General features: G+C 48.8%; 2 protein-coding genes and 1 long non-coding RNA gene across 3 annotated transcripts in view; 1 reads left to right on the top strand and 2 right to left on the bottom strand.

Moving 5' to 3' along the window:
• Positions 1 to 368: 368 nt before the first annotated feature.
• On the bottom strand, positions 369 to 4268 carry LOC101536435 (HLA class II histocompatibility antigen, DM alpha chain). The gene is made up of 5 exons (XM_012928496.2): positions 4181 to 4268; positions 2069 to 2353; positions 1227 to 1505; positions 964 to 1092; positions 369 to 611 (listed from the first exon to the last, which is right to left on the bottom strand). Exons 1-5 carry the CDS (start codon positions 4266 to 4268, stop codon positions 607 to 609), a joined length of 786 nt encoding a protein of 261 aa, XP_012783950.2. The 3' UTR covers positions 369 to 606.
• A 4627-nt stretch (positions 4269 to 8895) lies between these two features.
• Positions 8896 to 22387, bottom strand: LOC131480386 (uncharacterized). Its single transcript, XR_009245477.1, has 4 exons — positions 22145 to 22387; positions 18847 to 19037; positions 15929 to 16026; positions 8896 to 9044 (listed from the first exon to the last, which is right to left on the bottom strand). It is a non-coding gene; the product is annotated as an uncharacterized LOC131480386 (long non-coding RNA).
• Positions 22388 to 22522: 135 nt separating this feature from the next.
• Positions 22523 to 23841, top strand: part of BRD2 (bromodomain containing 2) — a 10825-nt gene continuing 9506 nt past the window's right edge. The window contains exon 1 of the mRNA XM_058664708.1: positions 22523 to 22899. The gene's annotated coding sequence lies outside the window, so the exon portion shown is untranslated. The remainder of the gene's footprint in view (positions 22900 to 23841) is intronic.

Below are 23841 nucleotides of genomic sequence, written 5' to 3'. Positions count from 1 at the left end.
ACACACACACACACACATACACACATACGTATATACACACATATATAAGCACAAACATATACATACATGAACACACACACATACACACACACACACATGCAGCCTCCTCAACCAGCTTGTGAGCAAATTAGCAGAAAGCAGGTCTGCCTTCACTTCTCACCTATTTCATACAATCTGACAGGAGTCCAGTCACCTTGCAGTGCTGAGCCAAGAGCACAGGAACACAGCTGAGGAGCCAGGGCTTCCCCTTATCCTACCCTTACCCCGTCCCTAATGGGGGCAAGCTGGGCTCAAGTTATGACTGAACTGGAACCAGTAACCATTCGGAATCAAGCATTGCGAGTCAAGGAAGAAACAACACTGGTGTAAAAAGATGACATTTATTGCATGTCTCCCAGAGGTAGGCCAGGGACAACAGAGTCCCCAGCAAAATATCCACCTTGCAAACATACACATTCATGCACACGCACACACACACACAGGGGCAGGCAGTCCTGGGGACTTATGCTCCAAAAAGTAGAGATCCCAGTGGGCTGTGTGAGCCTCGACCATCTCCTGCTTGGAGGGCGAAGCTGCTGGCTGGCATCCAGCTCTGGTCAGGAGAAATCAGTCTGTGGAGAGAGTGGGTTTTAGTGAAGGAAGGCTGCCAGCTGCCCCCACCCTACCGTCCCACCCCACCCCTGACTCACAGGCCCTGCCCTGCCCTAGTCCTGCAGAAATGTGCTCTCATTTCCAACGGGTCCCCAAACAGCCCACACAGCTTTCCCAAAGCTCCCTAAACCCTTGCTCTCCCACGCAATCACTCCTGTGATCCTTATGTGTGTGTCCATCTCCAGCTCCCTAACTAGAGGGACACGGGCCCTGCACCCAAGGGCCCCGGGGCCACTCTTCATGCCTCTTGCCAGAGCGGAATCCTGGCAGCCCTGACTCCCACATCCCAAGCAGGCCCCGCAGATGACATACCACTGCAGCAAGGCCTGCGGAAGGAGACGATGAGGACAGTGCCCACAATGATACCCAGCACTCCCAGGCCGAAGGCCAGGCCACACAGCACATTCTCCAGCAGATCCGAAGGCAGCGCGTCCTGGGGCACTAGAGAGAGGCGAGGGACATGGAACCTGGCTGACATGTGGACAGCCTGTGCAAGGTCCGTGCTCCCTTCTTGCAGTGTCCCCTGCCCCTTGCCCACACCCTAAAGCAGCAGGCTGCTGCGGGGAAGGCCTCACCCCAGTAGGCGATGGCCGTGTAGCGGTCAATCTCGTGAGTCACGATGCAGGAGAACAGGTCGGAGGGCTGTGGTGTGAAGTTTAAGTAGGAAAAGGCCTGGAAGCTGAGTCCGCTGACGGCCGACACTGTGGTAGGCCCGACTCCTTGCACTGGCTTGGAATTGTGCTCCCAGCTGACTGTCAGCATGGGTGGGAAAAGGTTACTGACAAAACACACCAGCGTGTTGGGCTTGCCGAACTCCAGCGGCTTCAGTGTGAAGACCTCAGCAGCTGGGAAACCTGACAGGGGGAGGAGGGGGAAATGGGAGTGTGAGAAGGAGGGGCTGGCTCTTGCAGGTGGCAGTCCAGTGTAGAGATAGGGAGCCCAGGGGTTATGCTTAGGTACGAGGAGATGGGGATGAAACTGGGGCTCTGAGCGCAGCGAGACCAGAAGTAGAACCACTCTAGACCCTCGCACCCCGCCCTCTGCCAGCGCCTCCTGTGCAGACCTCGTATTGCCGCCTTTACAGGGCAACCGCCGTCCACATCAGCACCTTCCCACTGCACCACACTGTTCCCACTGTCCCCTCCACTTGGCCAAAAAGAGTCCCCAGGTTCTAGCCAGCAGCAGGCTCCAGCTGGTCCCTATTGAATTCATGTTCAACACAGAGAGTGAAACCCCTACTGCGTGCTAAGCACTGTCAGGTGCGCACAGTTAGTTCAGGGTGCAGACAGCGACACCGGGAAGATGCAGGTCATGGGGGGAAACAGAAGCAGTGTCAGGAGGAAGAGCTCAGCACACAGCAGTGAGGGAAAGAACCAGCTCCTCCCCCACCCCTGCCTCCACCCTGAAAACTCCTAACCTCTGGAGACTGGGATCTGCCCCTCCAGTTTTGGGCCGATTATCTGGACCATCTTCTGACAGAAGTCTTTGTCAAATAAAATGTCAGGGATGTCACTCTGCTCCTGGGCCCAGTCGGCAAACTCGGGCAGGCGCGGCACGCTGGTGTTATGAGTGAAGTCAAAGGAGAAGAGCAGGTCCGAGTCGTAGGTCTCAGAGAGCCCCACACTGGGGCTTCCAAGCTGACAGAACACCGTGTGCAATAACGTGTGGTTCTGCGGCTCATCCTGCCAAGCCTGAGCAGGGGCTGCAGAGAAAACCAAATGGGACTCAGGAAGGTGGGAGTCTTCTCTTCTGCCCCCCTTCAATTTAGGAAGCAGCAAGGTCCCAGGCACTGGTACCATGGCTCAGCAAGCTAATCCTCCACCTGCAAGGGCCTGTATCCCATATGGGCATGGGTTAGTATCCTGACTGCTCTGCTTCTCATTCAACTTCCTGTTTATGGCCAGGGGAAGCAATAGAGGACAGCCCACAGCCTTGGGGCCCTGCACCTGTGTTGTAGACTCAGAGGAGACTTCTGGCTCCTGGCTTCAGCTTGGCTCAGCTCTGGCCGTTGAGGCCACTTGGAGAGTGAATAAACGCACAGAAGATCTTCCTCTCTTTCTCTCCTCTTTGTGTATCTGATCCATTCCAATAAAAATAAATAAAATATTAAGAAAAGAAAAGCCAAGTCAGCCAAAAGCAAGGGCTGCCTCAGGGAGCATGGCAGAGGTTGGTGCCACCTCCTCCTGTGTTTGTTACTGAAGGTGAAAAAGGAAAAAGGGAGTTCTCCAAACCTCCTTTGCCAAATGCGTAAAGCTGCAAAGAGCCAAAAAGACCCGTTGTCTAATGTGACATTCTCACTCTGTTCCTCGTGGGTTTGTGAGCGGAGGCTTCCACCCAAGGAGATGTGTGGAGGCTGGAACACAGCCTGCGCCCTGCCCACCATGGCATACAGCCTGGGCCAGGGCTACAAGCTCCCACAGGGCATGCCTTGGTGCAATTCATGCAAGGCTGGTGTAAGGTCTCTCCAAGGCCACAGCAGGGAGGCCCCCAGTCTTAGCAGGGAGGGGTGGAGAAGAAATGGGCACAGCCTACCTAAGCCATGGAGGGGGAATGGACACTGCCTCTCTAACCCATGGACAGCATGCTATGCCCCACCCCCAACACACATGGTGGACACAAAGACCAAGACTCCGGATTTCTCTACACCCATCCGCACAAGCCTTCTCTGCAACCTTTTCGTCCACCGTTATGCTCCAGAACCCAAAGAGACAAGCGTTAAGGAAGTGAACCATCGCTGCAGGAAATCATCAATTTTCTCTGAAACTCCCATCCTTCCACCAATAGTACCCAGTACCCAGAATGACAGAGTAAGAAAAAACGTCTAGGGTAGGCGCTGTGGTGCAGTGGGCTACTGCTTGCAGCACATCAGAGCACTGGTTGGAGTCGGAGCTTCTCTGCTTCCCATTCAGCTCCCTGCTAATGTACCTGGGAGAGCAGCCAAGGATGGCCCAAGTGTTTGGGCCTTGGACCCACCACTGGCCAGCAGGGAGCTTGGAATCTGCTTCAGCATGTTGTGGTCATTTGGGGAGGCTGGAAGATCCTTTCTCTGTCTCTCCTTCTCAGATTCTTTCTTCTCTCTCTCTCTCTCTCTCTGCCTTTCAAAATTAATAAAAATAAAAGTAAAACCCTCCCAATGCTAGTTTTCCATTCTTCCCTGCCTTCACAGAAGGCTGGGGTTGCGGGGTAAGCTGAATAGACAGGGTGCAGGGCTGGATCCCACCCCAGGAATGGACATAAAATTCGTTTTGTTCAAACCCCAGCCGCCCCTGCTTCCTAGGTTCCTTAAACTCTGCGAGTCTTGCCTTCTCCCTTTGCGAAGTGGGCAATCTCCGCTTCCAGATTGGTTCAGGGGGAACCTGTTCAGCCCCTCCATTTCTTTCTCCAGTCAGAAGCGCTCCTGGTCATCTCACTCTCTGATCACTCACGTGGCATCACTCACAGAGCCTGGATTCCTCCCGCAGCGCTCAGGGTGGGCTCCCTTAGGTTCCAGAACCAGCAGGACGAAAGCGAAGGGGAGGTGCCTTCTTACCTGCCGGGCCGGCCCAGGAGCGGGGCAGCAGCCACAGAAGCTGTAGCAGTCGCAGGTGCACCGCTCCCAGGCTCTGCCCACGATCCATACCCTCCATACCCGTGCTCTGCCCAGCAGGTAGCGACTACCAACGCAAGTCCCCAAACTCGGACAGCCCCGAACCAGCCCCCGGCCAATGGTTGCCCTTGTCACTTTGGCTAAGCCAATCACAGAAGGAAACTGTTTAACATCATCAGTGTCCGGGAGAAGACCCAAGGCCGGCATCCTCCAGGAGATCAGGCTCCGGGGCCCGTTGGGCGGAGCGCACAGTAACGCAGCGGGGAAGCCAGCGCTCGAAGGTCTCTTCTGAGTGGAGCTCGCAGCCGCGGGCGGGGAGAGCGGCGCCGCCACCTGCCACCACCACCATCAGTCCGGCCCCCCTCCTCTGTAAATCTCTTCCCCAGCATTAGCTAGGCTTCGTTCGGTAGAAATGTACTGAAATGTTTACAAATCGTGGGCACTGGGTCCTGTGCTGGAAATACAAAGAGGCAGACGGAGTCTCATCCAGCTTTCGTTTCAGTTACCTGTGGTCAGAAAATGCTCTACAGAACTGAATAGCTCGGGAAGCTCTTCCCACAGTCTGCCTGGCTCTGCCCGGGATGCCTCCTGCCTTTCCCCAGTGCATCCACCCAATCTGCACGGTGCACCTGTCAGTCACTCAACTGCAGCATGGCAACGCTTGTGTTCATTTAACGCTGGTTTTAGTGTATTACTTTTTAATGTTTAATTTGTTTATTATGAAGACACACAGAGATCTTCCATGAGCTAGCTCACTCCCCGGATGGCCCCAGCTGCAAGTGAGGAGCCCAGAACTCCATCAGGATCTCCACGTGAGTGTTAGGGGACCAAACGCTCAGGCCACCTTCTGTTGTGTTCCCAGGCTTTTAACAGAGAGCTGGATGCTAAGCAGAGCGGCAGGCAGTTCCCCAGAGCACAAGAGTAGTAGAGCTGCATTCAAACATGCCAAACATGCTCCTTTAACTGAAAAGGTGGAAGTTCTCAGCTTAACAAGGAAAGGCAGAAAAGCCATGAATTAGTATGGAGCATTAAGACTTGAGAAAGACAGAAAGGCAAGGAAAGATGAGGAGGGGAAGGGAGGGAGAGGGAGGAGGATAGGAGAAAGGAGAAGAAGGAGTGGAGGGTGAAGGGGGGAAAGGGAGGAGTAGAAGAGGAGGAAGTGAAGGAGCAAAGAGGGATGGGAAGAGATGGAGGGAGTGAGAGGAACGGGAGAGAATGGAGGCAGGAAGAGAATGGAGAGGAAGGGAAAGGCGGGGAAGAGAGGGAGATCACATTCACCTGTCTGTATTACAGTATGATGAGATTAGTCAGGGCTACTGTCACCTTCTTCCTGAGCTTGATTTATAATTAAACTTTATCGTGTGTGTGTGTGTGTGTGTGTGAAAGAACCATTGATTTGGGACCATATTTAATTTCAGGCACCCACTGGGGATCTTGGAATATATCCCCTGAGGATAATAGGTCCACAGCCATAGTGCAGCCTTCAAAAATCTAGAGGAGGGAGGTGTCACATTCAATTTGTGTTTTAGAAGCAATAATTTTGTAAGACTGAGGATGTAGGCGAGACATAATTAGGCTGATTCCCAAGAACCTTGACCAGTAGAAGATAAGGGAAAAGAAAAAATCTTTGCAGGTAAAGGATGGACAGGTGTGTGAAGATCATGGTGCTCCTGGATGTGGGGTCCCTATGCCCCTAACAGTTGCTTCTGTTTTCCCAGGTGGTAATGCAGAGAAACAGGACATTATGATGAGCTTGAAATGTCAGGCCAAAGCCAGGTCACATAGGTCCTACCACACCTGATTCATCTACTGGATGACTGAAATGTTAAACCGTGGAATGGGGGGCCAGTGTTCTAGTGCACCTGTTCAAGTCCCAGCTGCTCTACTTTGGATCCAGCTCCCTGATTATGCTCCCAAGAAGGCAGCAAAAGATGGCTCCAGTACTTGGGTGCCTGCCACCCATGTGGGGGACCTGATGAAGTTCCTAAAGCTTCAGCCTGGCCCAGACCTGGGTATTGAGCCCATTTTAGGAAATAAGGCAGTGGATGGTATATGGAAAATCACTTTTCTTTCTCTCCCTTGCCTCTCAAGTGAATAAATCTTTTTTTAAATTCTGCAGAATGACAATCATTTTAGCATTTCAGAAATTTTCTTCTGACAGCGCAAACAATGAACTGGAGCTCAGAAATGATTGAGGCAAAACTGCTGGTTAAGAGTCTATAGCATATTATGTCAAGATTGAGAAGCTGTACCTGTAGCAATGCAGCAATGGTTTAAGGGAGAGATGACAGGTGCCTGAAATAAATCACAGACAGGGAATATGGAAAAGCTAGAATGTTGAGATAATTAGGAAGTAGAATCTAATGGATTTGGCTACTGGTTCCATGTAGAAAGGTCTGAAGATGGATAACACCCAAGTTTTGAGGCAATATCCTCACCTATCCATTCAAGATGCGGACCTGAATTCAGGAAACAGTGAAGACCAAGTTTTTATCTATTTTGAAAGCTGTGGTAGCCAATGAACAAACACCCCCCAGAGCAGTTCAACAAGCAATTTATCTTAGCATGTAGGCCCCTCCCACCGTTCCTCATTGGCTGAATGCTACGGGGTGCACAATCTTCCTAGATGTCACCAAAATTGCAAAGTTACCTTCCTTGTATCTTTGTGCTTTAATTTCTCTGTTAGTTGGCTACTCCACCACATGCTGTTTGCCTAATGAGTTTAGCTACATCTGCCAAGTCAGCTAACAGTAATTTTTCTTTCTGTGTTGAAAATGGACCACCGGGGGCCTGGCATGGTGCCTAGTGGCTAAAGTCCTTGCCTTGAACGCGCCGGGATTCCACATGGGCGCCAGTTTTAATCCTGACAGCTCCACTTCCCAGCCAGCTCCCTGCTTGTGGCCTGGAAAGCAGTTGAGGACGGCCCGAACCCTTGGGACTCTGCACCCACGTGGGAGATGCAGAAGAGGCTCCAAGCTCCTGGCTTCGAATCAGCGCAGCTACATCCATTGCAGCCACTTGGGGAATGAATTAATGGATGGAAGATCTCCCTGTCTGTCTCTCCTCCTCTCTGTGTATCTGACTTTCCAGTAATAAATAAATAAATAAATAAATCTTTAAAAAAAGAAAAAGAAAATGGACCACCAGAGGCCGGCACCATGGTATAACAGGCTAAATCTTCGCCTGCAACATCAGCACGCCATTTGCAAGCCAATTCAAGTCCCCACTGCTCTGCTTCTGATCCAGCTCCCTTCTGATGTGTCTGGGAAAGCAGCAGATAAAGGCTCAAGTACTTGGGCCCCTGAACCCACATGGGAGACCAGGAAGACGGTCCTGACTCCTAACTTCAGATTGGCTTATTTCCCGACATTGAGGCCATTTGGGGAGTGAAGCAGCAGACAAAAGACCTCTCCTTGTCTCTCCCTCTCTCTCTCACTCTGTCTTTCAAATTAAAATAAATAAATAAATGATTTTTAAAAGGACCATCAGACATTTTCTCACAGGTGACTGGATGGATGGTCAGTGACAGACTGGACTGGAGCAGAGAGGAGGGCCATAGGATGAGGTTTAAAGAGGAAGAGAATGTGATTTTTGCACATGTTGAATTAGAGATGCCAGTTGAAAGGGTCAGTCCAAGCTACACCAGAGGCTGTGAGGTGTGAACATAAATCCCAGGTGCAGGCTAAAGAACCTGATTTGGGGAGTTGTCGACACGAATGCTGAAGCAGAGGTCATGGGCAAGATTCCTCAACAGATCATGCAAAAAGGAATAGGAGACAGGACCTAAGCTGCAGGGTTCAAACCTCAAGCTTCACACCAGCCATCGTCCGGGATACAGTCTGGAACAGATCACCAGTCCAGATACTTAAGACTGAAGAGAAGCTAATAGAATCAGATATGATGGTATTAAAGGTACAAGAAGAACAAAATGGAGGCTGGAAGAGCAAGTGCAAAGACGGGACTGAGATCTGTCACTCCGAGGCTGCCTCAGCCACAGTCCCTAAGTCCACGCCTGCTCCTGCTCTATGGGAGACTCCATCTGGTCAGTTCTGATCTACTGAGAAGGTACCATTGCAGTTAGAATCTTTCAAAGGATCTGGCTGGAGTCCAGAATCACTCGTTCCTTCATCTGCCACAACTACAAACAATTGCCAGCAGCTGTCACCTGCTAAGAGTCTGAGGTAGGAAGAGCCTGGATTTCTCCTGCCTCCTGACCTGCCAGTGCCCCCTGCTGGCAGGACTAGCAGGAAGTCAACAGCCCACAAAGGTTGGGAGGTCCAGACCTGGCTGGCAGAGCAGTAAAGAACACAATACAGAAGGCTGGCCGTTGCACTGGGAGACAATGGACAATAACCAAGCAAATGGAAGATGCTAATTTGTAGCCCTGTAGTGGGACCAGGCAAATAGAGCCTGCAGGAGGAAAAAAAAGGAGATGTAAGAAATCAAGAACGGTGATAAATAAGGCAGACAAGGTCTGTGCTACTGAACACTGCGCACAAGTTCAGGGAGGCCTGGAGAGTGTCCTTAGATGTAGTGATTATGAGATGCCTGACATGTTTATGGAGAACGGTCTCAGAGCTGGAGTGGGAGTCGACTCCAGATTGTGGTGGGCTGAAAAGCAAGTGGGAGGTGAGGAAGAAACTGTGGTGGATATGTTTCGAGTTTGATAGTGAGGAGAAAGGGAGAGACAGAAGGGTGGGGGAAGACGTGGTGAGAAAGACCTAATGTGGCAATTAAGTAATGCAAGAAATTAACTTACACAAATACTGTTCATCAGTCATCCTGAAACTTTCAAAAATCTACACCCCTGCAATAGACCAGTAACAGCAACAATAACAGGCAAAGCTTAAAGCAAAAACAACCCTGTTGACCTCCTGAATATTCTGTAACAGTAACATGTATTATTTATGTGTGTGTGTGTGTGTGTAGCTGGGTGGTAGAGACAGGCATTAGCAGAGGGGGAGGGCTTAGAAATCATTTTAACATTCCAGAAAACAAGAGAATATTCTCCGTGTGCCCCAGCCTTTGTGGGCTAGTGCATCAGCAGTTGAGCAAGGAGATTTCAGCCCCTCGGAAGTAGAAAGGCAACTTCAGGCAACTCCACAGCTGTTGGGGAGACTGCAGCACACAGCCAACGCTGCCTCCCATCCTGATCTAGGACCTGGTAGGCGGCCACTAAGAATTCCAGGCTTTGTATGTCACCCGGTCTCTGTGGCGAGTGCTCAACTGTGGCGAGACAACAGCCACAGGCAATGTGCACCTGCCAAGAGTGCGGCCATGCTCCCAGCAACGACAGCTTTTTCTCCCTCTCTGTGGGAAGCTCCTCACTCTCCTCCCTGGGTTCCTTCTCTCTACTACTTTTTTATTTTGAGATTTATTGATTTATTTAAAAGGCAGAGTGACAAAGCCAGAGAGATCTTTCATCTGCTGTTTGTCTCCCCAACCACTGCTACAGCCCTGGCCCCCAGAACACCATCTGGATCCCCAACATGGTGGCAGGGGTCTGAGCACTTGCGCCATGTTCCTCTGCCTCCCCAGGGCATTAGCAAGGAGCTGGATGGGAAGCAGAGCAGCTAGCCCTCGATCTAGCACTTGGATGGGGATGCCAGCCTTGCAGGCAATGGCCTAACTTGCTGTACCACAACACCAGCCTCTCTGCTACTCTTTAAATATTGGTGTTCCTGGAACTTTTGTCTCCAACACTCTGTTTATGCGTGGACACTGTTTTAAATTTCATGTAATCTCCATATGTTATAAGATATTCTTCTACCTTTCTGCAGCCATTTAAAAATGTGAAAACCATTCTTAGCTCTTAGGCTATGTAAAACAGGCAGTGGGCTGGATGTTGCCATCGTTTGCTGAGTGCTGTTCTATACGGGTGGTCAGATTTGAGATGGAAACCCAAAATAAACCTACCCTGCAAAGATGAGCCCCATTCCCTCTTTTCTGTGGGCCTGGCCACTAGTTAATGAACACATGGTGCCCCAGTTATGATAGGTCATTTGGAAGGAGATCTGAGGAAACAAAGAAGAAAGTGGACCAGGTGGGAGGGCTTAGGAACAGGTTCAGCAGACACTGAGACAACTCAGGGTGGGAGGAATGAGACAAAGAGTTCTCCCCGGAGAGTACAGTATGGACAAGACCAGACCACAGCAAGGTGCTGTCAGCTCCTTGGTGTCCCTTCTATTGTCTTGATGTCATGGTAACACACTAAGACAACACGCTAAGACCCTGGGAGCTGCTCTTCTTCCTACTAGGCCCTCCCACAGCAGTCTCCATCTTAGGTATCCCAGAGAAGGGCTCTCATTGGTTTGGGGAAGTCATTGTCATGGGCAAGACAGGAGCAAGGTGGCCAGTTCTGCACCTCAGAAAATCACTGAGAATAGCAGCACAGCCCTACGTGCCCAGGAGGCCATGGCTTCTATCGTTCAGCTGTCCCACCCAGTCCTTTCTAGCACTGCCCCAGTAGAGCCAAATTTCCTGAAAAGGTCATGAGCAGCTGTGATCGTAGCTTCAGACTTGCAATTTAATCTTCTCCCTCAACAATGCAAACGTCCACCAATATTCTGTATAGCTAAATCAAGTGTACTCTCGGCAGCCTCTGCAACATAGGACACATCTGACCGTCCTCTCTCTGTGTCTCTCTGAAACAAGCCTGCTTTGTTGGCACCCCTGCCAGCACTCCCCATCCCCCATGTGATTCCCCCACTTCTCTAGTGTCCCCTTTTCAGACTCCTCTCAAGTTCCCTTCCAGCCGCTAGTGTTCCCCAAAGGCCGGTCCTCAGCCTTTACCCTCCTCACACTACCCACTTGCCCTGGATGTCCCCGTCACTCTCCCAGGCCTTCGGTTCCCATCCACTCCCTGACATCTTCCAAATCTGCCTCTTGAGTTTGGCTCTTGCTTAGCTCACCCAAGGCTTCACACCTGGGCATCGTGCACCAACAGTTCTCAAGCCACATTTTCCACCTGATAAGTGTTCCTCAAGCATTCAAAAACCAGTACCTTTGATGGCAGCAACCCTTCTCTTAAATGTGTTTGAAGAAAGACAAAATAAAACACGAAACAGATTCATAGAATACTTTTTATCATGAAAAAATTTCTTCCATTCAATAAGGCAATTTTACATGCAAACAGCAGGAACCAATTTAGCTAACTTAAAAATATTTAAAATATTTGCCTATTTGAAAGGCAGAGTGGATAGAAAAAGAGAGAAACAGAAAAAGAGGAAGAGATCAATCTTCCATCTGCTGATTCACTCCGCAGAAGACCAACACGGCTAGGGCTGAGCCAGCCTGAAGTCAGGAGAGAGGAACTCCAGCTGGATCCCCTGCACAGGGGGCAGGGACCCCATACCAGACCATCCTCCACTGCCTTCCCAGGTGCAGGAGCAGGAAGCTACTAATGCAAATGTATCAATGCAAAATTATCAGAAAGATACTAATCTAGCTCATGGACTCAAAATAGCTACAAGGATCTTAGCAGCGGGAGTTGTAGTGTCACTAATATATTTCCCTGCAAAGGATTCCAGCTTTTCTTTCAGATTTCACAATTTTGGGAGACAGTCTGACCAGCTCAGCTTGTACTAAGTGTATACCACCAGATCTGTTGGCTGTGGCAAAGGACAACACCACCTCAACCTAGCAGAGTTATGCCGAGAAAAGGGAGAACCATTCTCAACCAAGCAACCATCTCAATACAGCCATCTTTAACACACAGCATCCCAGGTAACTGCGTGAGGTACCAGTGTGAGGCCTTAAAGGATGGGCATTCGGCTCAGGCATGCCTGGGATGTCTACATTGCCCAAATCCCCTATCAGACTACCTGAGTTTGAGTCCTAGCTCCAGTCCTGATTCCAGTTGCCTTCTAGAAAGCACCCTGGGAGGCAGCAGGTGATGGCTCATCTAGCTGGGTTCCTGCCACCCAAATGAGTGACCCGAGCTGCATTTTGGGCTACAGGCTTCAGTCTGGCCCAGACTGAAGTGAATAGATGGATAGAATATCTTGATCTCTCTCTTGCTCTGTTCCCTGCCTGTCAAATAAAATGAAAAATAAAACTGTGATTCAATGCCCAGGTCATACTTCCCAACCAGCTGCCTGGGTGATATATGTTATTCACATGAGGAGCACCGGCTCTTAGATTTGTCAACCATTGGTGAACATCACTGGTTTGTCACATTTCTTACCACATATTTAAATTATATGCATTATAGAATACAACATTAATTTAACAAAAATTAATATTTGAAGTACTTTTCCATTTTTTAAAATTTATTTTACTATTAAAAATGTTAAGCATAGACAAAAGAATCTAATAAACTCCACTGTATGAATGTGCAGCATTAAATTTTTTGTATCAAAATAAATGTATACTTTAATTCCCACAAACTTCTAACTACTCATGTTTTCACAAATTTAAATAATTTTCAACATCACAACATTTTTCCATTTTACCAATTCTCTTGTTCTTCAACCTCTTTTCTGGAATATTTTAAACAAAGGACACTTCAGCAGTAAATACTCAGAAGCATGTCTGTAATAGATAATAACCTTTCTTTTAACACAACTATGATACCATCACCCCCAAAAAACAAAATTAAACACAACTGCTTTACTTCATTTAACTTGATCTGTGTTCATTTCCCCTAATTATTTCAACAATGTCTAAGAGTAGGAAGTTTTAAACAAAAAGTAGCATCTTGTGGCTCTCAAAATGTGTTTGAAAAACAAACTGGTGCCTTTTGGCTGTAACTACCATCTCCCAATAATTCGTCAAGATGATAAACTCAAAGGAAAAGACAGGCACCTGATAGATGTTCTTCATGCCTTTCAGGAATTTTCTATGGAGTTGTTCTATGGTTCCACAACACTGCAAGAAAGGAGACACCATAATATCCAGGAAACAGGCACTGTTCAGAAAGGAATGCACCAGGGCAAACCTGGAGGAGTCTACAATGTGACCCACATGCTGCTGGCCTTACTGTAAGCACACAAGTCAAGGGCAAGCAAATTAATATGTGTGTTGAGCATATTAAGCTCTGTGAGAGCAGAGACAGCTTCCTGAAACATGCGAAAAGAAATGCTCAGGGAGGGCCTGGCATGGTGGGCTACCTGCCTCGCCTTGCACGTGCCAGGAACCCATATGGGCACCGGTTTTAATCCTGTCGGCCCTGCTTCCCATCCAGCAACCTGCTTGTGGCCTGGGAAAGCAGTCGAGGATGTCCCAAAGCCTTGGGACTCTGCATCCACGTGGGAGACCCTGAAGAAGCTCCTGGCTCCTGGCTTCGGATCATTACTTGGGGAGTGAATGATCAGACGGAAGATCTTCCCCTCTGTCTGTCTCTCCTCTCGGTATATCTGACTTTGCAACAAAAATAAATAAATCTTAAAAAAAAAAAAAAGAAAAGAAATAATCAGGAAAGAAGCCACTGAGGAAGGACCCTGAGTTCTAGCGAAGCTCCACAGAAGCCCTTGTGGCCAGAACCAGGGGAGAGGTGTTGCTGGAGCCCATTCCCAGGTAAGCTGCTGCTCATGAGGCCGACATCCTACAGTCCTGCCTGCTCTACTTCCAAACCAGCTTCCTGCCAATGTACCTGGGAAGGCAATGGCAGGTGGCCCAGGTACTCAGACCCCTACCACTCACGTGGAAGAGATTCCTGACTCCTGACTTCAGTCTGGCCAAACCTTCTCTGTTGCAGCCATTTGGAGCCACTAGATGGAAAATATGGTTTCTCTCTCTCTGCCTTTCTAATATATAAATCTGTTTCTCAAAAAGTGTAAAAAAAATTTAAAAAAGGATCTTTGGACTATGAAGAAACTAAAGCTGCATTTTACAGTATATTTCATAAACCTTGTTGTTAAGTCACGGTAAATTTCAATTTTAATCATTCCACAGGCAAGTCATTTTAGGAATTGCTACTCCAAATTTATTTCCAACTTAAGATTTACAAAATTAAACTGATAACTTTCCTTTCCCCACATCTTCCAACTCTATAGTTCAGGCATCAGTAAATGCCATTGTGGTGTTACCACTCACCTGAGCTACAACTGTGGGAGACATCTTTGACAACTCCATATCTTTGTCAAGTTTCCCATCCAAGTAGTCACCAAATATTATCCTATTGCCTCTTTAAATTCTGTCCCACCTTTTCTTTATAAAAAGTATTTATTTAATGCTCCAACTTCTAAGTGTTAGCATCCAATATGGGTTTGTGTTCTGGTTGTTCCACTTCCCATCTATTTCTCTGCTTGTGGCCTGGGAAAGCAGTCGAGAATGGCCCAAAGCCTTGGGACCCTGTACCCTCAAAGAAGACCCAGAAGAAGCCCCTGGCTCCTGGCTTCAGATCCACTCAGCTCTGGCCGTTGAGGCCATTTGGGGAGTGAATCAGGAGACAGAGATCTTTCTCTCGGTCTCTCCTCTTCTCTGTATATCTGCCTTTCCAATAAAAATATAATAAATATATATCTTTTAAAAGGTTGATTTATAATTTATTGGAAAGGCAGACTAAGAAAGAGTGAAGGAAAGAGGAAAGGTGACAGGAAAGCAGAAAGAGGGAGAAAGGAGGAGACAGAGAGAAAGAGAATGAGAGACAGAGAGAAGTAATCCCATCTGTTGTTTCACTCCTCAAATGGCCTCAATAACCAGCGTTGAGCCAGTTTGAAGTCAGAAGCCAAAAACCAGGAGCATGTTCCAGGTTTCCCATGTGAATGACAGGGGTCCAAGTACTTGGGTCATCTCCTCCTGCTTTTCCAGGTGCTCAGCAGGGATCTGGATCCAAAGTAGAGCATCCAGGATTCAAATGGGTTCTCTGATAGAGGATGCCAGTACTGCAGGGGGCAACTTAAAACTACCACACCTCAGTACTGGCCTCTGCCACCATCAGCATCACGCTTTAGTTCCTTCTGTGTTTGGATTTGCTTGCTCCACTGCAAGATACTTTAGGATGTTTCTTCGTGGGTGGGGGGGTGGTGTTGGTGGTGAGGGGTTGTGTGTTTTTGCTTTGTAATTCCCAGTAGTCACTTTTTTGGTAAACAAACAGGTTACCAATTACTGAAATGTTAAAGCTGAGACTAGAAGAGTGCTCAAATGGTGGTGATGGGATGTCCCTTCTTCTTCTCCTTTTAAGCTTTATTTATTTATTTATTTTTGACAGGCAGATTTACAGAGAAAAGGAGATACAGAGAGAAAGATCTGGGCCCCGTGTGGTGGCCTAGTAGCTAAGGTCCGCGCCTTGAATGTGCAGGGATCCCATATGGGTTCTAGCACTGGCTCTAGTCCTGGCTGCACCACTTCCAATCTATCTCCCTGTGAATGCAGCTGGGAAAGCAGTAGAAGATAGATGGCCCAAGTTCTTGGAATCCTGCTGTCATGTGACACACCTTGTTGGAGTTCCAGACTCCTGGCTTTAGCTTGGTCCAAATGGCTGTTGCAGCTATTTGCAGAGTGAATCAACATATAGACGATCTTTCTATATAATTCTTTCAAATAAATAAATTCTTAAAAATTGGCTCAAGAAGCCTCATTCATTTAGTTATGTAGCAAATATTTATAAGCCATGTCTTATGTATACTGTGCATCTGGCATGTGCAACCATCAAAGTTACATTCTTATGAAAAAGAGACATTAAACACGTAAACATGCAAGTCCATAACAACAAACTGTAAAAGAAAGGAAATCCTAAGATGAACTAACCTGGGAATCCTCAGGTGAGATCTGAGAGGTGAGGAGGAGTTAGCCAATGGGAAAATGGGAAGCAGGGTTCCCGCTGAAAGGAGGGCAAGTGCCAGACCCTGAGGAAACGAAGGAAGACAAGTAAGAAAAGAACACAAGCAGTGGGCAGCAGCGCAGATGAGGGCAAAGAGGTAGAAACCAGGCCATGCGACGCCTTATGGCGCACAGTGGGAAGTGTGTGTTCTCTTCTAAGCACAATTCTTTTTGATGATGTAATCCTTCTCATCTCATGATTGAATGCATAATAGGTTCCTACCTGACCCACCTCTAGGTTTTCCAAAGTCACGCCATAGTTACCAAGTAAAAAAGTAAATTCTTCAAATAAAGTGTCCTGCTGTCACTTCCCCTCTAAAGAACATATATTCAACGGAATTCTATAATATTTAGTCTGAACTACTTGGCCTAAGGTTTTAGGTCCCATGTATTCTGGATTTTTTTTTTTTTAAAGATTTATTTATTTTGTTACAAAGTCAGATATACAGAGAGCAGGGGAGACAGAGAGGAAGATCTTCCATCCGATGATTTACTCCCCAAGTGAGCCGCAACAGGCCAGTGTGTGCCCATCCGAAGCCGGGAACCAGGAACCTCTTCCGGGTCTCCCACGCGGGTGCAGGGTCCCAAAGCTTTGGGCCATCCTCGACTGCTTTCCCAGGCCACAAGCAGGGAGCTGGATGGGAAGTGGATCTGCCGGTATTAGAACCGGCGCCCATATGGGATCCCGGTGCGTTCAAGGCGAGGACTTTAGCCGCTAGGCCACGCTGCAGGGCCCAGTATTCTCGATTTGATCCCCTGATTAGAAATTGCTGTTCAGTATTGGTAATGCCCTCCAGTTACAAGCTATCTTAATCTCTCTTCCATTGCTATAAGCAAATTCCAGACTGGGTAATTTACACAGAATAGAGCTTTACTTAGCTCATAGACTTGGAATCTGGGAATTCCAAATGCATGGCCTCCACATCTGCCTAGCTCAGTGTCCGGGCAGGGCCTTTCCACTGGGTCACAGCATGGTGGGAGCACTGAATTGGCAAGAAAAAGAAGGGGGGGAAAAAGCAGGCAAAGAGTGAGTCAGTGAGCTTGCTTTTATAACAACGCCACTCAAACGGTAACACATTAACTCATGAATGCTTTAATGTAGACATGTGGGCAGAGCTTTCATGACTCAACCACCTGTTAACAGCCTTGCTTGGCTCTACTTCTTTACACTGCACAAGGAGGATCAGGTTTCCATAGGAATTTTGGTGGGGACACTCATATTACAGCACCAATACAGTGAGTTTTTTTCCCCTTTTTCATTCCCTCATACCTTCCTAGAGTCTTATTTCCTCATTCAATCAGAAGGGATTTTTTTTTTCTTTTAGAAATTTATTTAAAACACAGAGGGATGATGGGAAAAACGAGGTGCAGAGAAACAGTGTCTGTCTACTGGTTTACAACTCAAATAACACAACAGCCAGGTCTGAGCTAGACCCTGGACCAGCATCCACGAACTCCAGCCTGGTCTTCCATATGGGTGGCAGGGACTCAAGTACATGGGCCAGCATCTCTGTTGCCTTCCCAGGTGCATCAGCAGGAAGCTGGATTGGGAGCAGAGCAGCCAGGACTGGAAGCAGCACTCCGATAAAGAACACTGGAACCCACTATACCATAATGCTCACTCCAAAACAGAGGTTTCCTAACCTACAGGCCACATCAAACAAATCAGAAGTCCATGAATTTGGATGGAACAGAAAACAAGTAACCTATATTTTCAATAAACTGAGACTAAAATAGAATCTTATGATTGTAGAAAATAAATCTTCAGAGCACAGGCAGTATATATAACATTATCATTAATAAAATTATTACTGATATATTTAAATAATATAGTTGTTAAAACATCTAAAAACTCCTTCTACTTTATAATGATGGGAGTAATTAAACCTGTAAATAAATCATGGTTTTTAAAATTAGTTTATTTCAAAGGCAGAGCTCTCCCATTCACTGGTTCACTTCCCAAATGCTTCCAGTAGCTTAGGGGGCCTGGCCAAAGCCAGGATTGTGTAGCTTGATCTGGATTTCCCATGTAGGTGGCAGGGACCCTGTCTCTTGAACCATTAGCTTCTGCCTCCCAGGGTGTGCTGGATTTAGAAGCATTAACTCAATAGTGTTATTTAATGTTGTAGTAAAGAAATACCATATCAATACAAAAGCATATACTACTAGATCAACATACATTTCCTTAAATATTTTGATAACTGCTTTAAAATTATCTTAAAATTCACTTAATGCATTTACAGTTATTATCGAACAAGGTCCAAATACTTGACCAAATCACCAAAAATGTTTTTGGAGTTGCTTACTTATTCACACATGCACTAAGCATAAAATCCTTATTCATACCATCTCACATTCTGGCTTCCTCACACAATGGTGTCTTTCTTCTCTCATGTTCTTTGACTGTTTCCACTTCCTATGTGAGGATCTAATAGAAAGCTTAGTCCCTGGCCCTCAGTGGAACCGTTTCATACTTCCTTATAAATCCCACCTACCTGCATGGCTGATTCAAACAGCACCTCAAAGGTGACTCTCTAATTTAATTCTCCCAATCTTTTTTCTCCAATTTCAATCTCAGACGTTAATCTCTGCTGTGCTAATCTGGATAGAATACCACGCAGGGAAATACTTCCTGGGTTCAAGTCCCAGCTCTGCCACTTATGAAAATGTGCCTCCTGAGTAAAGGTTCTAGTTGCTTTAACAGAAAAGGGAGGTAACAGTATCAACTTTATATTGTGAGTTAATAGTCAATACATGCAAAGCACATTTTAAGTGTTCAATAAATGGTAGCTATCATCATGCATGCACATCTTTAACCAATTCAACTTTTTTAAAGACATATTTACTTGTGTATTTGAAAGGCAGGATGATGGAGAAAAGGGTGAGAGAAAAAGCTTCCATTTGCTGGTCCATTCCTTATTCAGGTACAACAGCTGAAGCTAGGTGCCATGAACTCCATCTGGGTCTCCCAGCGAGAAGCAGAAATTCAAACACCAGGACCATGATCCGCTGTTTTCCCAGGTGCACTAGCAGGAAACTGGCGTAGAAGAAAGCAGACTTAAACCATCTCTCTGTTATGGGACACTGGTGTCTTAAGCGGCAGATTAACCCCTTATGCCACAATACACAACTATATTAACAGGATATTAACAGGTATAGTGCTAAACAATAGAAGGCCAAGCTCCTACCTAATGATGTAATCTGATGAAGTTATTGCTCAGGGTCTTTCAGTGACCTCCCCCACCAGGCCCAAACTGCATAGCACTGGAGACCCGCCCTACCACGGCCTCCGCCATCAATCTGCCTTCCTGCTTTCTCATTTCCAATTCCACTGCTGGTAGCATACGCTCTGGTCAGATTGGGCTGCACTGTTTGGAGAATAACCTGTGCGGTTCTAATTTCTGTCTTTCCTCATACATTCTAGTATCTCAAATATGTACCTGAAGGCAAAGATTTTTGTCTATGATTACTCCCTTGCATGATACCATAATAGACATAATTACAATCTTACCTAAGTCACATACCTTCCTTCAACATTTGCTCAATTAGTGAGCATTTCATATTGACTACTTACTGTGCCAGGACCGGAAGGTATATTTTCAAAACAATGAAAAAAAACGTAGGTACTTCAAAAAGTTTATGGCAAATGAAATTAAAAGATGTATAGTTTAGTGAAGTTTTTTTTCCTTTAGAGTGAAAAGTTTTGAAATTTATGACTATAAGGAGACTTCAAGAGGGTCACAGGCCATGAAAAGACCATGCATGGATTTCAAAATTTTGGGCATCAAAATAAACTTATATTTTTTTAATAAAGATTTATTTTCATTACAAAGTCAGATATACAGAGAGGAGAGGAGATAGTGAGGAAGATCTTCCATCCGATGTTTCACTCCCCAAGTGAGCCGTAACGGGCCAGTGTGCGCCGATCCGATGCCGGGAACCTGGAACCTCTTCCGAGTCTCCCACACAGGTGCAGGGTTCCAAGGCTTTGGGCCATCCTCCACTGCTTTCCTAGGCCAGAGACAGGGAGCTGGATGGGAAGTGGAGCTGCTGGGACTAGAACCAGCGCCCATATGGGATACCGGTGCGTTCAAGGCGAGGGCTTTAGCCGCTAGGCCACTGCACCGGGCCTAAACTTATATTTTAATTCCAATTTTCCACGGGACTTCTGAAGTACCTTTGTACAACACAGCCCTGCTCTCAAGACCAAAGTTTAATAAAAAAAAATTAAAACGTAGTCACATACATGCCCTTCACTGTGAAACGCACAGGATTAACAGGAAGAGTGGGGAGGATGCAGGACTGGATTTTTCAGAGCTGTTGGTACTCAGGCCTAGTCGGGGGAAAGCCTATGTAACACACAGAGGTGTGAAACAATGGTCAATTTGGCAAACAGGGTAAGGCGGCTGCAGCTTAGGGCCCAAGAAGATGTGGCTGGACATGGAAGCTGACAAGGCAGCTGACCATTCTGGCACACACAGGAATTTGGACTTTATCATACAAAGTAATGAGGAAATAGGACTTACAGCATATGACCAGCTGATTCGGAAAGCTCACTCTAGCAATACTGTGGCAAAGGCAGAAAGTCTAGAGCAGCATGGTCCAATGGGACTTTGACGGGAACATTCTATAACCTGTGCTGGCCCCTATGGTCACCACTAGCTACATGTGACTCCTAAGCACTGGAAACATGGCCAGTGTAATTGTGAACATAAATTTAAAATTGGACTTAATTAAATTCAAACAGCAACAACTAGCTAGTAACTGTCATACCAGGCAGTCAGCTCTACAGATAATCACTTAGGAGGCTGCTGCTACAGCTGAGGTGCCTGGACAGGACACAAAGGTGATTCAGTGGCTACTTACATGGCAGCATGTGAAGAGGAGTGGATATAAAGCTGTGAGGAAAGGAATCAAGACTGACTTTAAATGCCATGGTTTGTGAGCAAATAGCTGTGACTCGGAGTGCCTGACAAGGGGCAGGCTACCTCTAATTTTGAACACACTCAAGGGTGTGACAGTTACTTAAGTAGGAAAATTTAATAGGAAGTTAAGCTCGGGAGAGAGAAGCCATGAGGCACACAGTGAGATGACCTAGGGATGAACAGGATTAGAAGGCAACAGGCAGAATCCCGGCAACTACCAACACAAACGAAGGTGCAGAACCAGAGTGCACGAAGGAGCCGTGGCAAGAACAGTCAGAAACGCAGAATGGTGCCAGAAATCCGCTGGAAGGACGATGTCACAACAGAAGCATGACCAAATGTCAGTGCTTCTGAGAGGTCACACGAGGTGAGAACTGAACCCCGTTCCCGGATCAGCCCAATTAGGAGGTCCTGGTGATCTGCCAGAGCAGTTTTGGTAGTAGGAGGCTGACAGAAACTGCTTGAAGAATGGGGACAGGGAGGGCGGGAGGAAGCAAAGTGAAAGCCGGAGACTACTTAGACAAGCTGCATTTCCATGCCATGGCTGAGCTGTGTGAGGAGCAGACTCTAGCAAGGGTGACATTGAGAAGGTTGTTTTCTTTCGTTTGAGGCTGGGAAAACAGGAGAGAGGTTAGGAATGCCAAAGGGCAGAGAATGGAAAGCCACAGAGCACCAGAGGTAGACTGGGTCAAAAGTACAGGGATTTCCTTAAACGCAAGAGAAGCTCCCCAGTTCACAGGTGGGAGCCGGGAAGCTGCAAATGCTCCTTCAGGCTGGGTCTTCTGAGAGCTGGTTACTTGCTGCAGGAGGGGCGTGGGGGTTAGGAAACGCGAGGTGAGATCTGAACCTTACTGAAGGCACACAGCTAAGGCAGGGGTGCACGGCCAAGAGATATCACCGCAGTATCTATACTACCGCCCCTATTTGTATGGCGTGGATTCAAGACTCAGAGTGGAGGTCAAAGCTTTAGGACTGGAGTTTTAACTTCAGTATTTGGCCAGGGGACCTGAAGGCCGGTGAAAGTAGGGGAAGAAGTGGGATTGTAGGAGAACAGCACGGCGACTCACAGGCTCCAAGGAAAGAGGACCAGGGACAGTGGAGGTCTTTACACCATGGCTAAAACTTACGCCGAACAACACACACAGCGCACACCCCATCTCCCCGCGCAGGATGCAGGAGGGCGGTCAACTCCTCCCGTGGGCCTGGTGAGCTGACCCACCCTGCAAACCCCGCACTCCCCGGTCCCAGGCCCTGTCGTCCCTCACAGACCACAGCTCCGCGGCTGGACTCCGGCAAGCCCAGCGGGACCGAGCCGGGCAGTCCAAGCCGCCGCCGAGCCCGCGGGCGCTGTGGGGGCAGGGATGCAGTGCGGGCAGGAAGGCGCGCGACGCCGGGCCCGCCCCACCCACTGCGCGCGCTCCGGCGCCACTCGTGCGCCTGCGCAGCCCGGCTCTGCCCGCGGCCTCGGGCACTCCTCTCCCCTCCCCCAGCCCGTCGCTCGCTTGCGCCTGCGCGGTGCGTGTTGCGGGGCTGCGGCAGCCATGCTGAACCCGTACCGTGAGGCGAGTGGGGGGGAGAGGGTCGAAGACAGCGGGAAAAGCAGCCGGGGATGTGGAGAGGCAGCAGCTTTAGAGAGCTTTGGGTCTCCGGAGCTAGGCCTCGGCCCTATGGCCCCTTTGGCCCCCTTCGCGACCCCGCAAAAACGTTCGGAAAAGAGGCCCTCGTGGCGGGGGTGGGGGTGAAGGGAAGCGGACACGTGACCGCAGCCAGCCAATCGGGGTGGTGCTGACGTGGCCGCGCGGCCGGGGTGCGCTCCCCACCCCCACCCGCTGGGGGAGGGAGGGGCTGGGGGCGACGCCCCCTCCCCCAACGCTGCTGCGGTTTCCGGGGGGGGTTGACACCCCGGATTACGTCCTCCCCCCGTACCAAGCCGCGGGCAACACTGGAGCCCCCCTGGAATGTGGCAGGATCCAGGTGAGAAGGAGTCTGTGGGGAGGCGGGGGTAGCAGCAATTGAGGTGCTGAAATCAGGGGTGGGGAGTCTGGGAGGGGGCTTCTTGGGGTGCAAAGGAGAATTCTGAGCGAGGAAGACCTGCCCATCTAGCATTTGACTGGCCCTGGGAACGGGAAGGGGGGGCGAGCGGGAGAGGGCCACTGATGGGGGAGGGGAATGACCAACCTCGTGCCACATACCAATGGGAGGGCCAAGGGACGCGGGGGGGCGGTGTGTACCCCCCAGTCCTCCCCTAGGGGTCCAGGCGCCCAGAGCCAGGTGAGGAGGGACCCTCTGGGCGGTTCAGGGAGGGGTGGCTGCAGTTCCTGCCCTTGGAGGGGAATGCTTTTAAAATTACCACCCTCGGTGGTGAACTGGGATTGTTCCCAGATGCCAACTCACTTCTCCCCAAAGAAGAATAAATTCTGGAGGGAGCACTTGTGGGCTCCCTTTGTGTCGGGGCACGAAGCTAGCAGACGGCTCACGGCCTGCTGGAGGGCAGCTTCGAGACGCTCATGGCATGGCTGGGCGTTCACGTGGGCACGGCCTGCGGGGCCTGGTGCAGCAGCCCTGTCTGCCAGGCTGCGGGGGGCTTGGAGTTTGGGGGTTCTGCTTGTTGTGGCCACCAGGCCCACGCTGGGTGCTGGGCAGGGGGCGCAGGAGGCTGGCCTGGGCCCTGGAATGCACTCAGGCTCGCCAGGATTCGGGTTTCTCCGGTCCCCTCCCCCAGCCCCGCACAGTCCTCCCCTTGTGTCCTGCGGGGGAGGGAGCGGAAAGCAGGGAAGAGTTGCTTTTCCAAATGACTGCGTGTCGGTCGCCTCCCCTGTGACTCACGCGGAGGAAGGGAGGCCCGGGAGGGATCGGGCGCCGTGATTTTCCGGAAAGCAGGAAAAGGAGCGAGAGTGATGTCTGGCTGCCCTTTCC

This window comes from Ochotona princeps, chromosome 1 (assembly GCF_030435755.1).
Source record: "Ochotona princeps isolate mOchPri1 chromosome 1, mOchPri1.hap1, whole genome shotgun sequence".
NCBI lineage: Eukaryota > Metazoa > Chordata > Mammalia > Lagomorpha > Ochotonidae > Ochotona > Ochotona princeps.
This window is presented reverse-complemented; position numbering and strand designations above follow the sequence as displayed.